Source organism: Psammomys obesus, unplaced genomic scaffold, assembly GCF_907164565.1.
Source record: "Psammomys obesus unplaced genomic scaffold, mPsaObe1.curated_primary_1811, whole genome shotgun sequence".
In the NCBI taxonomy this organism is placed as follows: domain Eukaryota; kingdom Metazoa; phylum Chordata; class Mammalia; order Rodentia; family Muridae; genus Psammomys; species Psammomys obesus.
The window spans coordinates 21,159-38,242 of record NW_026585742.1 but is presented as its reverse complement, the minus strand read 5'-3'; the positions used below and the strand labels follow the sequence as shown (position 1 = coordinate 38,242).

General features: G+C 43.0%; 1 protein-coding gene across 1 annotated transcript in view; it reads left to right on the top strand.

The window, feature by feature from the left end:
• Positions 1-17,084, top strand: part of LOC129670512 (ankyrin repeat domain-containing protein 26-like) — a gene marked incomplete at its 3' end in the record, with an annotated part of 120,344 nt that overhangs the window by 91,609 nt on the left and 11,651 nt on the right. The window contains exons 10-14 of the mRNA XM_055599025.1: positions 580-691; positions 4,324-4,510; positions 13,426-13,588; positions 15,589-15,720; positions 16,384-16,567. Coding sequence (XP_055455000.1) covers positions 580-691; positions 4,324-4,510; positions 13,426-13,588; positions 15,589-15,720; positions 16,384-16,567 — 778 coding nt within the window. The remainder of the gene's footprint in view (positions 1-579; positions 692-4,323; positions 4,511-13,425; positions 13,589-15,588; positions 15,721-16,383; positions 16,568-17,084) is intronic.

Here is a 17,084-nt window from a genome sequence, read left to right as displayed (position 1 = left end):
AATCTGGGGCTCCGAGACACAGTACTGCTGGCCTTTGCCGATAAAGGGCTTGGGGCTCCGCCTCAGTGGCTGCAGGCCCCAGGCAGTTAGGTCTGCGCTGAGAAAGGCGAGTCCGCTGTGCCGAGGAGGAGGGAGGTCTGGGGGAGGGGAGTGCCGAGAGATCAAAGGATCGTTTCTCACCTTCCCCAAACAAGTCCCTGGGTGACCCGAGACGAAGGTTTTCACCTCCGGCGATGTTCCCTGTTGTTTAGAAAGTCTCTCCGTTGTTTCCCTGGCTTCAGAAGTTCTTCCACTCATCAACTCAGAACTTTTTCTCTTCCACAGCTTGGAAACTGTGTGTGCTAGTCGCCATCTTGGCTCCGCCCCTCCTGTCTGCCCTTCTTAAGGACCAGAGTTCAATTCCCATCACCCACATGACAGCTCACAACTGTCTGTAACCTCAATTCCAAAGGATCTGACACCTTCACACTAATGCATATACAATAAAATTAAATTAATTAAAAATTTCTTTATTATCTGTTTAAATATAATTTAGGCGCTTACACTTGAAATTTCACATACTAATTCTTGTTCTCACAGATTCGTGGAAGTCTTAAAAGTGACAGAAAAAAAATTAAATGAATGTGAAAATAGAGAATTATATTTCCATGAAGATATGAGAAACAAAACATTTGAAATACTACGACATGAGGTAATTTTAACTTAGTTTCAAGACCTAAAATCTTGTAATTTGGGGAAACAGAAAACTCCAAGTTCTTTGCCTACTAAATACGTAAAGATATAAATTGTTTATTATTAGCTGGGCTTGGTGTTTCATGCCTGGAATCCCAGTACTCCACGAGGCAGAGGCAGGGAAATCCCTGTGAGTTTGGGGCTAGTCTGTTCTAGAAAGCAAGTCCAGGACAGCTAAGGCTATACAGAGAAACCTTGTCTCAAAAAACAAAACAAAACAAAAGTTTATTATTATTTGGTGTATGGATGGTGTATGTGTGTATTTGTGTGTATGTGTGTGTTTGTATATGTGTACACATGCTATGTGCAGGGTAGATGAGGGCTCTGTGGAGTCAGTTCAACCTTTCCACATTTGTATGGGTTCCTGGGATTGCACTGGATATGTTAGGCTTGCATGTAAGTGCCTTTTATCGGTGACATCCTTCAGCTGTTGTATAGCAGGATGACCTTTGGGTGAGTGAGAAGGTCAGTGCACACCTCTGAGTCCACCTCTGCAAAAGGCCATATCATACACTGACCAGGATCAAGACCATCAGGAGGGGTTCACCAAGAATAATAATACTATATTAGGAATGTTAACAGTAATTTATATTTCTAATAATAATTCCCAATAAGCTCTCCCCTAGTGTAGAGTGTCAGGACCAGTCTTTATCATCATAAGAGAATTAGCTCTCAAAGATGCTACACCTACAAGCATGCTGCTTAGCCACATCTGTCCTACCTCCCAGCGATGTTCTTTCTTTCATATTGTCCTGTTCACCTAGCCTCACACCCTGGACCTTGAGGAGAGTGCTGTTTGGCCAACTAGGTGATCATGCAGAAGTAGGGCTTATGAAACCTTTGGCCACATGCTCCTGTTTTGCTGAGGTCATTTGCAGGCCCCACCACCAGAGATACATGTTATTTTATGGATCTTTTCTTTCCAGTTTCTGCTCACTTCACCCATGTTTCCTATACTCTTTTCAGTACTCATGGCCTCTTTCCCCTATCTTTTTGTTTTTGGTGGAATGCATTTTTCCCACCTTCCCAACATGACTGTTTTTTCACTATTGAGGGATGCGGGCCTGCCTTTCTAACAAGTTCTCCAAGTAGGTCAGCTGCCAAATATTTTGTGGCCCATTTGAAAAATGTTACCTATAAAGGCACTTACATGCAGCCTAACAACATTAGTGCAATACTAGGAACCCACATGAATGTGGAAGGAGAGAACTGACTCCACAAAGTTGTCTTCTGACCTGCACAAAGCATGTGTGTTTACATACAAATAAACACACACCATTCATGGCTGTTCCAAGATGCTCTATGCACTGTCTAGACAGAAGACTTAGGAGGAAGAGGCTGAGCTAAGCTGTAATCATTTGTTGCAACAAAACCTGTTTTGGGCTGACAAACAAATTGATCCCTTCCTGCAGATTCCAGGGATTTATAAAACAGCTTACAATTGACTCCAATTCTCAGTAACAAGCTTAGATTGTTAATTTGTGAAATCCAATACCAGAAAAAAAGAAAGATGACAGGAAGGAAAGAAGAAAGAGAAAAGAACATAGTAGAGACCACAGAGTCAGTGAGGTGAGCCCATCTCTGGCCTGTGCTTCTTCTTTCTTACCACCCCAGAGTATGTAACACATGGCGACATACACTTTAATCCCAGAACCCAGGAGACCAAGGCAAGAGAACTGCCACAAGTTAGAGCAAGACCTTGTTTCAATGACAAACAAATGTAGCCCCAATCCTCTGGATACAGATGCTGGTATTAATGTTCTTCCAACAGGCAACATGTTTTCCAGTCTAAGGCTGGGCTAAGTTCTAAAGTCCATAGACATTCTGTGCACAGGTCCCCAAGGCACCTGTTTTCTAGGAAATGAGCCAACATTCACAACTTGAAATATGAGTTGTAAGAGAGTCGATGAGCACTGAGCCTGCTTTTGACCAGAGCACCTGCCCTGAGGTTTCATGCACATGAAGGTCTCAAGATCGGTCTAGCTATTTCATCTCAACAATTTTACCCTGAGGGACATTTGACAGCTCTGTTAGGTATTGTTCCATACCTCTGAAAAGAGTGGAGGGGCAATGAAGCTAGTTTTGTGTCATTAAAATGTTGAACACAGCGACTCAGAGCATATCATGCCTGAGGAATGTTGGGGCAGGTAGTGAGGTGGGAAGCGAGAGAGTTTGGATATGAAGGTAGCTGGGGACCAGAGACCCACAGAGCTGACCCAGGGTTAGGTGACTTAAGCTTGTCAGTCTAACCTCAGCTCTGCTGTCCCAGGACAAAGCCTTTACCCTGAGTGTCTCCAAATTCATGGTTAGCTACCTCCAATGGTCAAGGTGGTTCTGCTAGGCTCTGCCCTCTTCTTCACACAGGTAAGCTGGGTCTTGAGTGTATGGCCAGGAGCACAGACATCATGTGTTTGTAGGTCTATACTTTCTATGTGCTGATTCTATTACTAGAACCAGAGAAGTAAACAGAAGGGGAATCTAGCCCCTTAAAATTAGCCTCCATCCCCACTCTTGAGAGGGGAAGAAGTAAGGGGAAGCAGCCTTTAGTAGGTGTGTTAGCTGTGTGGGCCTCAGAAGGACCATCTCAGAGAGGAGAGAGATGTGAAGCTTTACTTAAGTGTCTTTCCAGATGTACTTTGCTTTACTAAATGTGTGTGAAATTTTTTTCAAGTCTGAATTCATTTTTTTATTAATTACATTTTATTCATTTTGTTTCCCCCCATAAACCCCTCCCTCCTCCCCTCCCGATCCCACCCTCCCTCCCCTTTCTGCATGCGTGCCCCTCCCCAAGTCCACTGATAGGGGAGGTTCTCCTCTCCTTTCTGATCTTAGTCTATCAGTTCTCATCAAAAGTGGCTGCATTGGCCTCTTCTGTGGCCTGGTAGGGCTGCTCCTCCCTCAGGGGGAGGTGATCAAAGAGCAGGCCAATCAGATTATGTCAGAGGCAGTCCCTCTTCCCATTACTATGTAACCCACTTGGACACTGAACTGCCATGGGCTACATCTGTGCAGGGGTTCTAGGTTATCACCATGAATAGTCCTTGGTTTGAGTATGAGTCTCTGGGAAGTTCCCTGTGTTCAAATTTTCTTGTTCTGTTGCTCTCCTTGTGGAGACCCTGTCCTCTCCAGCTCTTACTATTTCCCACTTTGAAAAACTCTAATATTTCCATTTTGGCTTTTGTTTTTTCAAGACAGGGTTTCTCTGTGTAGGCCTGGCTGCCCTGGAAATCACTAGGTAGATCAGGCTGGCCTCAAATTCAGAGATCCACCTGCTTCTGATTCCAAAACACTGGGGTTAAAGGCAGGTGATACCACCACACAACTCACACTCTTGATTCTTATCTAATTTGTTCAGTGTGACTAAATTAGGTACTAAACGTCCTGCTTTAAAGGAAGGAAAACATGAAACAGTTACAGAACAAGGAAAGGCAAAGGGCGAGTAAACATTTTTTGTGACAAAGATGATCAATGTGAAGAGTGTAGTTCTGTATTCCAACAGGCTACTCCCCAAGATTCTGCTATAGATTTTAATAAGTTACAACTGTACTATGTCAGAATTATCCGTCATTACCAACTGTATTTTTCATGCAGATCAATTATCTTAAAGATACATGGGGACCTATACATTGCAAATATTTACATCAAGATATAAACATTCAGTTGACTGAGCAAGGATTGTTAACAATAAAAACAGACCAAGAGAATTATGAAAACCTACACGAGACTCAAGGAAACATGGCAAATGAAGTGCTAACCCTCAAACGTCTGTTTCAGGAGAGTATGGTAAGTCAGGGCCAGGTCAACAGTGTGAGAGGAGATCCAGGCAGGAGCAAGTCACCACATAGTGGAGACACGGCACATGGTCTAACTTTGCACATTATTTGCTTGTAACATGCTTAGCTTCATTTCACTGAGGATTGCATTTTGGGTAATTCTATTGTGTGTTTCCTCCATTTTCCTTACAGCAATTAGATTTGTATGTTTCTGGCAGGTAGATGACTTAAGTTCCCCTTCTAAAAACCCAATTCCCATCATTACCTTGTAATGGCTATTATTATGAATCATCTGTCTTTTAAAGCTAGTTGTGTACAAAAAGACTGTTGGGAAAAGATGCACCATCCCGTGGATTTGTTCTTAAGTTACGATGTCCAAGCTTTAAATTTTTGAATGACTCCATCACTAAGAGCTATCTGGTAACAGGAGTGGAGAAATGAGAGTGATTCTCAGATGAGGCCATACTCCAGTGTCAGGGCACTTAAGATGCACACACCAGACTCCAGATTAGATTTCCTTCAGCACCGAAGAAAAAAGAAGCGTCAGCTAACGTTTTCTGACTCAGGTGTAATGCAGTTTTATAAAATTGAAGATAAATCTTTTACAGTCCAGCGTGTTGTATCAAATATATAAAATTGCTTTATATATCGGTGATTTATGTGTACTGGAGATACATACACAATACTTATGGTTTGGTAAAGCACATGACCAGAGAAGCAGAAGAAGGTATGCTCACTAATTTAAGAGTTAAATTTAGATTAAGTGATGGATTTCTCAAGTAAATTATAAGCAGCACGTATGCCCTCTTTCCTCTGGTTAAAAGATTCTACATGCTTTTTAGGTAGATCAAACAAAAGATGTGAACATACATGTTTCTAATGAGAAACACATTTATTCCTTCTTCTCCATGATCTGATGTTGTATCTCAGAGTCTCTGGACCTGCATGTTTCTAGCCAGCACTTTACTCACTTCTGTCACCATCACCCTCTCAGAATGATGGTAGAAAAGCCAGACTCATCCAGCTTAGACCAGGAGTCACTGTGCAAGCTGATCCTTGCAAGGGCCATTTACACTCTTCCCACTGTTTTCTCACTGCTTTGCTCTTCCCTTAGGAAAATTGTCTTTCCTTAGCATGCACTAACACATCCTTCTCAGTTAGGTGGCCATCCAGTTATCTATCCTCAAGTCTTGCTACCTGTCTACTCCGCTCCTTTCTCTGTAGCTTCTCCTGCCCCCAATGTGAGCTTTCCTACCTCTATCTGTGTGCAGGCACTGCACCCAAATTTCTGGCTTACTCTCTTCAGTGTTCCCCTCTAACATAGAGCCTATAGTACTGACCCAAGACTGACTTCCAGGCTCCTTCTGTGTGTTCCAATAGTTCCCTCTGTTATACCTGCATAGACTCTGTGACCTGAGTGGACATTGCCTGTCCATCTGATTTGGAAGGATTAATCATATGGTTGCTGAATAGTGGATCCTGTCATCTTGACTCTACTGCTTGGTCTTTATGATTTAACACATGGTTGTTCAATAAATACAATTAATAAACTGTCTGGTTCTTAGCTATGATGATCTCAAAGTCTGTGCGCAACCTTGGGCATTATAAATCTTCCTATTTTGTATTATAGTGGTTCATACATAACATTATCTTTTTTTGAGACAGGGTTTCTCTGTGTAGCGTTGGCTGTCCTGGACTCACTCTGTAGACCAGGCTGGCCTCAAACTCACAGTGATCCACCTGCCTCTGCCTCCTTGAGTGCTGGGATTAAAGGCTTGTCCCAATATACCTGGCTGTAAATATATTCTTAAACACTGGTGATTCTCTTAATTGTTGTAGAAAATATAGATTGCTAATAAAGCTTATTATTAAATCCTATAATTAATATAATGGTTATTATTAACCTGATACCATATCAATAAAACACATAGACACCTGTTTTTATTAAAATAAGCCTTGTTTCACTTGGGACTGGGCAGATATTACCCCCTAATCTACCTTTTCACCTCTCAGCCTCACATCCCATGTTATTTGTTTTAACCATTTCAATCTGGGCTACTCCCCTCCACTATCTCCCTAAATACTTGCAGAGCTTTCTCCCTGGCCCACTTCTTTCCATGCTGTTCCTCCTCCCAGGCCTCTAACCCTCCTCTGTCCACAACTCTGCTTCCTCTTCTCCTCTTCCTAACTCTCTCCTTCCTGTGATTCTACTGTCCTCAAAGTCTGAAAACTTTGGCCACACCTACCTCACTCTGCCCTGCCTAGGTGTATAGGCATTCATTCAGCCAATTAGGGATAACTTGGAGGCAAGGATTACAAATGTCACTTTGGGATAGGTTGTGTCTGCACATAAAAGACAGCAAGCAGACCTCAGGGGGCAAAATAACAAACAATCAAATACAAAGTGCCAGACCAACTTCTGTTAAATAAATTCCAAAGCTTTGGGGATCAAGCATATAATTCTTGCTTTTCTTTCTAGAGTCTGCTCCAGTCGATCCTTGGTTCTTTGAAGCTTCTCCCTGTGACCAACCTACTGATACATCAAATCATAATTTATATCAAGAAGAATAAAAATTAGAAAATTTAAAGAAAAATATTTTTCTGAAAGATAACATTTTATTTATTGAATGGTTTGTGTGTTATTTTAATAGTTTCCCCTCATAATGTACTAAGAAAAAGTCATGCATTTTAAGCTGTTGAATGATAGGTTATCTGATTTTTCCCCTTTTAAAAAATCGTATGCTACTCCCCCCTAACATTTACTGCCTGTAGTCTCTCATTGAGAGTTGGGGCCTAATGATCCCCTTCCCATGCACAGTGACATGATGTTCTGATCTCATGTAGGATTTCCACAATAAAACACAACTGTATTGAGTTTATGATTGCAGTCACCATGTCATGTCCAAAAGACTCCATTTCACAGCATTTCTGCCTGTATGTTGATGCTTACATTCTTTCTGTCTCACTTTTCCACAGTAGTATCTGAGCCTTGTGGGATATTGGTCTGGTTGAATTTTGTCAAGTTCATACAAATATAGACACAAGAAAGAGGGAATCTCAGCAGAGGGATGGTCTCTATCAGACTGTCAGGTAGTAAGTCTGCTGGGGCATTTTCTTGATTGGTGATTGATGTGGAGGGCACAGCTGACTGTGGTTTGTGGTACTCCTGGGCAGGTGGTTCTCAGTGGTATAAGAGAGCAGATTGAACAAGCTGTGGGGACCAAGCCAGTGAGCAGCATTTCTCTGTGGCTTCTGCATATGTATGATGTTTATGGTGTGTGTGTGTAAGACATGTATGTAGAGGTCAGAGGCCAACTGTTGGGAATTGGTTCCATCTTTCTACCATGGATTCTAGGGATGGGGCTCAGGTTATTAGGCTTATATAGAAAGTGATCTTATGTGCTGAGCCGTCTTAGTGTTCCCTTCCCCCTAAATTTCTTCTCATTAACATTTTGTAGTGAGAATTTTGGTTTGGTTTCTTTCAAAACATAGAAATGTTATGTGAATATGTTTTTGTTTGAATCCCAGATGTGGGATATGGGGCTGTTTCAGATTGTCCATAACAGCTGACTATGATTTTCCTCATGTTCTAGCAAGGGCATGATGTTGCCAGCTGAGGCTAGTTTACATTTGGAATTATAGGGCTTCTTCAGAGGGTACCTAATGCCAGAGGCCCAGAGGCTATTTTCCCTGTTGCTGTCAGCTCCCACTGCTGCTGCTGTTGTTGGTTGCTGTTTGCTGCTGTTTACTGGTTTGCTGGTTCATAGTTGGAGACATTCTGCCTATGAAGATCAAACTTGCTCCTGCTCCAAATAACTTGACACCATAACCAGAGGAAAGTAGTCAAATGGTATTGATGACCCCTTTTCTTTCTAGCCGTCTTTCTCTCCTATCTAGAATTGGGGAGATGAAAGGGATGGGGTTGGTATAGGGAGGCAGGAAAAAGAACCAATAAAGGTGCCAAAAGTCCAGTTATAATATTCTTTTCATTAAAAAAAAAACAAAACAAAACAGATCAAAACAATAACCCAAACCAAAAAACCCACCCAAAACAACAGAGAAGTCTGTCTTTTATTACTCTCCTCATTACATGCAGACAAACCTTGTAAAATGGTAACTAGATCACTAAGTAATTAAGTAACATATATGACTGTGCATGTAGCTCAGGGGTAGAGTGAACATGCCTCACATATGAAAGACTCCAAGTTCCCTCTCTTACTGCTGAAAGCATGGCATGTTAATATAACTAAGTATGTTTCAGTACGGTCAAGAATTAATTATATATTACAGAAGAAATTCCTGCTTTTAGCATTCATTTGTGTCTGGAAGAAGTCACCATGATTTTACTGCTCTTTGAAATATTTCCATTTATTGTATAGAAAAAGGTAGGTCTGTAAGAACCTTGAGTTCAGAACAAATAAAAATCTTTTATGAATTAACACTCAGAGGCCAGCCCCAGTGTCACAGTGGGCAATGGATCCCAACACACCTTTTTCTAAAGAACATGTCCAAATATTTCACTGGCACGTTTGAAGATGCTCAACACTATCAGCCCTCAAAGCAATACAATTGAAAGCACAAGGTTCCTGGCTGGCCAGGAATTTATGATCATCTTCTTCCCTTTGTCATTGTTGCCAAATTGTACTTATACAAGACCATTTTTGGGTTGTTGGTGGCATTTCAGTTTGGAGGCAGATATTTTTTTACATCTATCTAGCAAACTCACATACCAGGTCTCAAGAGAAAACCTATATATAGTTAGTATTATAGAATTATTTTGCCCCATAATTTTGGGAATAGAACAAAAACACTTTTACTTTTTAGGATTCTTCTAAAGAAATTCTTCAAGGGAAAATAAAAAAGGATATCAGATGAAAGGGAATGAGTCCAGTTTTATTTTAATATCCAGGACAAAAAGTATAAGAAAAAATTACTGCAGGCAATGTGGAAGATAAAAAGAGGGTTAGCAATGCTGCAGAATGTGAGATCAAGGTAGAAATATGAATTGTATTTCTGTATACTAATTTTAAATGCTATTCTAAATATCATTCCCAAGGAGAGAAAACATTAGGAGGAATTTCAGGGCAGAAGTGTGACACTCTTCTTATAGTGTGTGTGTTTGCAGAAGTTTGAAAAGCCTGGACACAGTCAAGAGTTGAGGACTGCTAAATTTTAATTAAACATTACAAAACCAGGAAGTGGTGGTACATGCTTGTAATCCCAGCACTCTGGGAGGCAGACGCCAGCCTGGTCTACAAAGCTGTCCAGGACAGCCAAGGCTACACAGAGAAACATTGTTTCAAAAAATTAAACACTAGAAAAGACTAAAAATATCAAAATCAGATTTTTGTATTTCTTGTCTTTTTGTGAATCCAAGCAAATCAAATAAAAAAGGGTCCTGACATACTGTGACTTTAGGGTATGGGAATGATGTGATAGACTGACTAGTGAGCTACACCTACAAAATGCTAAAAAATAGCAAGAAAAGAAATCAGGTGATCTGAACAATGAATGAGTCAGCATTAATCCAGCAAAGGGCCCTCACAGGGTCCAACTTCAGGGCCTCAGGACATGCAATCACTAGGCCTTTTGAGGTGGTGAGCACAGCAGGGCTGTGAAGGATCTGAACCATCATCCAGCTCCCTTCTGTGTTTGTCCTTTGGAGGCCAGGCATATAGGTCTGCTCTGGAGCTGCAACTGAAAAGACCTTTAGGGTGAGCTTTGCAAGTTATATTAGTCTGAAAGGGACACACAGAGACCACCACTCACGAATGCAATTGGGAAGAGTGGTTTTTTTTTTTTTTTTTTGTGAAAGGAAGAAGCCTGCATGAAGGGTTTGGCAAGTGGGTTACATAGTAATGGGAAGAGGGACTGCCTTGGACATAATCTGATTGGCCTGTTCTTTGGTCACTTCCCCCTGAGGAGGGAGGGAGCAACCTTAACAGTCCACAGAAAATGACAATGCAGCCACTTCTGATGAGAACTGATAGACTAAGATCAGAAAGAAGGAGAGGAGGACCTCCCCTATCAGTGGACTTGGGGAGGGGCATGCGTGAAGAAGGAGGAAGGAGGGTGAGAAATGGAGGGGAGGAGGGAGGGGCTTATGGGGGGTACAAAGTGAATAAAGTGTAATTAATAAAAGTTAAATAAATAAATGAAAAGAAACACAGTCAGTAATAAAAAAAGAGTGAAAAAAAAAAAAAAAAGGAGACCCCAGACAAAGACACACCAGACTTTCTTGTAGAAAATTAGGGGAGACTTGACATTCATAGCCGATGATTCTCAAGCTTGATCTTTGAGAACAAGCTAGGCAATGTCTCATAGAGAGATGGGAGAGTTGACATCCACAGTGGGGGAGACCAAGTCTTTCAAAAACAGCTAGGACAAAGTATCACCTGTCTGTTTACTTGCTGACCACCCTTCTGTGTGCCAGGTTTGGGTTCACATGAAGTAGTGTTTAGGGCATGAGCTGTCACTTCACTTCTCTAATTGGGTATTCTTGAGGTAGCTAACCTCATCTAGCATGTCTTGCCAGTGTGATACAACATATGAAAGACACCGTTTTTCCACACATCGCTTTTTGGCCTGAGGTCCACCAAGGACACTTCTGAGGCCACAGTCCAGATTTCTGGAGAATTTGCTATCTAGGCTGTGCATGGTATCAGCTCTTCATTTCCAGGACTGTCAGTAAGTTTAAAAAATGTGGAATAGGGCTCTGGTAAACCTCTAGGGCAAAGGCACCATAGTAATCTGTTTCCTTGTGAACTTTGCTTGCCCTTCTCACACTCCAGTGATAGTTTTTAAAAGCTGGCTATGTCACCCTTCCTAAGAGCATGTGAAATGTCAGTACAGGCTCCAGGTCAAGGAATTTGGATTTAGTGTAGCTCTGGGGGAGGAATCATAGAAGAGACATACCACAAAATCTCCACATGACTGATAGGGCTTTAAGAATTAAAACAAATATTATTCATTTTATATACTGATTATAGCTCCCTCCCTCAACTCTCTTAGGTCTAACCCTCCCTTCTTCTTTTGCCTATTCCCTTCCCCTAGCCCACGAAATGGAGAGTTCTCCTCCCCTGCCATCTGACTCTAGCTTATCAAGTCTCATCAGGACTGCCTGGATCCCCTTCCTGTGTAGCCTGGCAAGGTCACATTGACAGGGGAAAGTGATTGAGGAGCAGGTAACTGAGTTCATCTTCTGCTACCCTCACCTAGGGACCGACTGAGCTGCCTATGGATTATAAATGAGCCGGGAAGTCTAGGTTCTCTCCATGTGTCATGGTCCTTGGTTGGTGCATCAGTCTCTGCAGACTGACAGATATATTTAATTTTGCCACTGAGCATACTATTACATAGCAGCATCTGTCCTCCCACTAGCCAGTCAACTTTCCCAAAAACTCTTGTGCAGTTTGGGCCATGAATCGTCCTGTGAGTGTTTGCTCCTAGTGTCTGAGGTCTCACCTGGGATCCCAAGTCCTTATGATCTTCATCCTTCCCTGTCAGTAGTTGACCACACCTTTGTTAACATCAAGGCTGAAATTCATTCTGCTGAATCTTTGAGGGAAGTTTCCATCATTACCTATCTTTGTTTTGACAGGGACCCCCACATCTCCCACATCCCCTGAACATTGTAACCGCTGTATGAATCATTCCTGTCATGTTTTTTGATGACAGGGGAATGATGTTTCTTCCCCAACATCCTGAGATAATTTCTTGGAAAACTTTGTTAATTATTTTATTGCTTAGAGATTTTAAGGAGTGTGAGAGCCATTGCTTGGCTGTGTTTGGGAAAATGAGCCTTCATCTACCTTAGATGAAGGAGTGACAGGATTCTGTTGAAATAGAGAGCTCAATGGATAGGAAGGAGGAGGTGCTGAAGGCCTTCCATTGTCTCTCAGAGAGGGCTAGTGGAAAGGGGAGTTTGTCTTTGAGTGATTTTGGGAAGAGATTTTTAGGATATTGATATGCGCTGCTCCGGGGGATCCTAACTGTCCCTTTTCTGGACATTCTGTGTCACCTCCTAGCAAGCTCTCTGCATTCTCTCTGATGTCATCAGTGTTCTGGCAACAGTAAATACCATTGGTGGCATTTGGTCAGTGCCTATAGGTTTCTCCTGTAGAAATGTTGTCTAGGTTGAGCAGGCTACTGGGAAAAGCAAAGGGAGAGTGTAGAGAGGCCAGAAAGAGACAGAAGGAATCTGGCCTTCGATCTTGGTGCAGAAGAACAAGAAATAAGTGGTTCTGTGGAAAGCACAGTGAGTTGAGGACAGGGGTTGGTGAGCTTCCCAGAGGAGATGGGGTTTGAGGTAGGCCTTCTAGGAGTGGGATTCAACAGCTGATCGCCTATGGGAAGGAAAGGGTCTATCCTGATTCTCTGTTTCTTAAAGAGCAGACCCAGGTCAAGGAATTGTGATGGTGATTTTGGCAGGAGGCCAGAATTTGACAAGACTCTAGCTCCATTCTGGAAGACCCTTAATTTGTGGGAGCAGGCCAGCAGAGAGATTAATGAGGTGTCCCTCTCAGGGATGCACTCCATTCTCAGAAGATTTCTGTAGGTTCCCTAGGTATCTGATACCAATAACAGTGAGGAATACTCCCCTGGGCAATTGCCAAGGACTAAGACATTTAGATCCATTGGGCTTAGACATGTGATCAGGGTTTGGTGGTGCTAATAGTGAGGGACTCTGGACCTTGCTTTCATTCCCTTAGATATCAGCTGACATTCCCCTCTAAATCTGCATGTCTGAGCTAGCTATGCTTCGAAGAGACAGGGAGATTGCAGTACTTAATTAGGCACATGTCTAGCCAGGGTAGTTAGGGGCAGAACATGGTTTATGGACTCCATGCTGTGACAAAGCATGGTCTCCTGTCCCTGTGCCATTTACCTATACAAGTTCACTTATGTTTCCTACCAACAGGCCCTACTGGGAAGGAATCATCCCAATGCTTCAAAATCAATGAGCTGGAGCAGCAGATGATGAAGTTGGAGAAAATGATCATTCAGCTACAGAGGATGACCTGTGAGAGGGATGAACTGCATGGAATCCTGGCCCATTTTTCTGACAAGGATTTGAACAACAGGTAGTCATTATGCCCAGTTCTCTGTTGACTGTCTTGATCCCTATGTGTCAACCTTATCTTTCCCAACATAACAAGATGCTGCACCTCCGTGGAGTCCTCATGCCCAAACTAATTTTCCTGAGTGCATCTGAAAGGCAGAACCTGAAGCCTGGGTAGGAGTACCAGAAGCCTGGAAACATAAGCTATTCTGCTTCCTCCAAATGAAAAGCAGATCCTATGGCATGAATCTCAGTGTGAGGATAGGGCAGTAGTGTGTGAGCTATCATCATGCATTTTACATTCCTTAACAGGTGTTGGCTTGTGGGAGATGCTGGGTGCTGTGAGTTTATAGTGAGTTTTTTTTTTTTTGGAGATTCAAATGCTATTTTTATGTACAATATTAATATTACAGATACTGTTAATAATATTTTTTATGTTTAATTTTTTTTTTAAATTTTTTATTAATTACACTTTATTCATTTTGTATCCCCCCATAAGCCCCTCCCTCCTCCCCTCCCAATCCCACCCTCCCTCCCCTTTCTGCATGCATGCCACTCCCCAAGGAGTGATAGGGGAGGTTCTCCTCTCCTTTCTGATCTTAGTATATCAGTTCTCATCAAAATTGGCTGCATTGTCCTCTACCATGGCCTGGTAAGGCTGCTCCCCCCTCAGGGGGAGGTGATCAAAGAGCAGGCCAATCAGATTATGTCAGAGGCAGTCCCTCTTCCCATTACTATGTAACCCACTTGGACACTGAACTGCCATAGGCTACATTTGTGCAGGAGTTCTAGGTTATCTTCACGAATAGTCCTTGGTTGGAGTATGAGTCTCTGGGAAGTTCCCTGTGTTCAAATTATCTTGTTCTGTTGCTCTCCTTGTGGAGTTCCCGTCTCCTCCAGCTCTTACTATTTCCCACTTCTTACATAAAATTCCATTCACTCTGCCCATCAGTTGGCTATCAGGCTCAGCATCTACTTTGACAGTCTATACTGCAGAGGCTTTCAGAGGCCGTCTGTGGCAGGTTCCTAGGTTGTTTCCTGTTTTCTTCTTCTGGAACCCCTGACCAGAGAGGGCCCCACAGGGAAGGAAGAAACCGTGCTGCTGGGGTCACCTAGGCTTGTAGGCCTTAACAGGTGTTGGCTTATGGGAGAGCTGGGTGCTGTGAGTTTATAGTGAGTCTTTATACTTGAGCAGCAAGTACATGTGGACTGGTTGCTATTGGGAGGAGATGGAGGAGCCTGGGTCCACTTGGTGTATCTCAAGGTGTGACTGGGAGGCCTGGAGCTCATCCTGGACCCTCTTGGTCTTGTTCATTGTACTCTGTGACAATGCCACCCCCTGAATTTGTCATGCTAACTGTGCATCAGTGTATGTGTGTGTGTGTGTGTGTTATTCAGCAAATTCATGAAGGCATATGCATGAATGAGTGTTGTCTTCTGTACACACTACCTTCGGATCCTGGGAGTTGGTAGTAGATGATGGGACCTGAGAATTTGCTGTCTTATAGTTTTCAGAGGGCGCCAGTGCTGAAGCCATGGAGCTGCTCTTTGGACAGCACAGGACTTGTCCCTTGTTCTCACCTCGGTGGCACATTGGAATCTCCTTGGGGGTTAATAAAGTCTCTTCCCTGGAAATATTTATGATGTACTCTGCACATCTGTGTAGGAATAGGACCTCAGGGTTGAGAGTCCTTGCTATAAACATAGGAGAAATGTCATCACACATTTCTGGAAGGCCCAGGTCTGTGCCATGGACTCTTGGGAAATTCTTAGAAAGCTGGTACATTCCTTCAGTGCCATCAAGGGTGTTCATGCAGTCCAGCTCCTTCATTTTGATACCTCTGCCTCTGCTGGCGTGAGGTCAGGATCTTAAGTTTAATAAGCACCTGAAGGTACTAGTAGTTAGGAATCAGGATGTAGCATCTCCTGGGCTGGGGTAATCCTGGATGTAGCCTAAATTCATGTCATCTGTGAGGTTTGTTCATGGGGCTATTCACTTTTGGGACCCATACCTTAACACAGGTTCAATTTTGAACTGGCAATCCTGAATCTGGAACATCTGAAAGTGATGTCAGCCCTGTTGAAATTGTCCCAGGGGTTAAGTGAGGCCTTGGATGATTACAAGGTGCTGACTAAGGACACTGATTCCCTCAGGTGAGTGACTGACTTTGGCTGGGGCCCCAGGATTTGAATGGTAGTGCATCTGCTCTTCTTTGTTTTCAATCCAAAGTGAGGGCTCTGGTTCTAGCCTGTCTGTTTCTGAGCAAGCAGCCTGCCTTTTGGTCCTTGGACTTGTACCACTTGGACTCACTTTTGTTCAGTGAGTAGAGAGTATGAGCCCCTCCCAACACTGTCCTGTCATCCTCAAGAGCCTCTAGATAGAAAAAAAAATATTTGCATCATGAAAGGGTTGTCCTCTGGGACTCTGGCAGTTGATTTAAATAGCTGGTTTGGATGGGACCCATAAATACCCTGGAATTTTGAAAGATCTGCAGTCCTAGCTTAAAGATGGTTTGCTCTCTATGTGTTGATGTCTTCCAAATATCATGGTCTGATAATCAAAGATGGAGGCCACTTCCCGCTCTTGGAGGTACATGAGTTCCTTTTGGTGTCAGGGTTTTCAGGGTTTAAGTCTTTCTGAAATGTGTCTGTCTAGTCTCTGTTTTTGGCATGCCTCTAGGTGATGCTGGAATGGCTACTGTAGGCCCCATTCTGGGGCCCTCTGGAGACCACTGGCCTTGCAGGGATGATGGTACTTGGATGTGCGGAGGCAGATACTTGCTGTCTGGGGCTCACCATACTTTGGCTTTGGTTCAGCCTTCATCACTGCCAGCTCATGATTGACTGGACTAAGCTGACGCTGCAAGTTACCACATTGAGAAAGAAGAACAGAGAGCTGCAGAGGGAACATATTGTGCTGCAAAATTGCTTTCAGGAGAAAAACAGGCTCTGTGAGGAGGCCCTTGAGAAGATGTGTGGCCTCTGTGCCAAGAAGCAGCAGGTAGGTTGAGGCAGCACGGGCAGGATGCCCACCTGAGCAACCATAAACAGACACATTCATACACCTACCCATCCACCCATCCATCTGTTCACCTACATCTCTTCCAGTTGTTCACTTCTGTGATCATTTACAAGTCTATCTGGGGAATTAGCCTCTTTTGAGAAACTGGATGTTTGAAAAGCAAAGTGTCCTGCTCTGCTAGAAATTGTAGTCCACTGAGGGAGAAAGGTGGCCCATACCTGGCACACCTACTTGCCATCATGATAGCAGTGTTGCTATATGGATACCCAGTTAGATAGTTACACAGAGCTTCGAGTGATGACTTCAGGGGCCAGTAGCTCAGGACAGATTCCTCCTCATAGTTGTACAGAATGCTGCATTTCAGAAAATCCCTGCAGGGGACTTCACTAGCTTCATACTGCCTGACCTGTGTGCTATTTTCATATTATACAAATTGTAATATTTTGAAAAGCTTCTGGGTAATAACCTGGGTCACTGACTTTTTTAGAGCTACCAA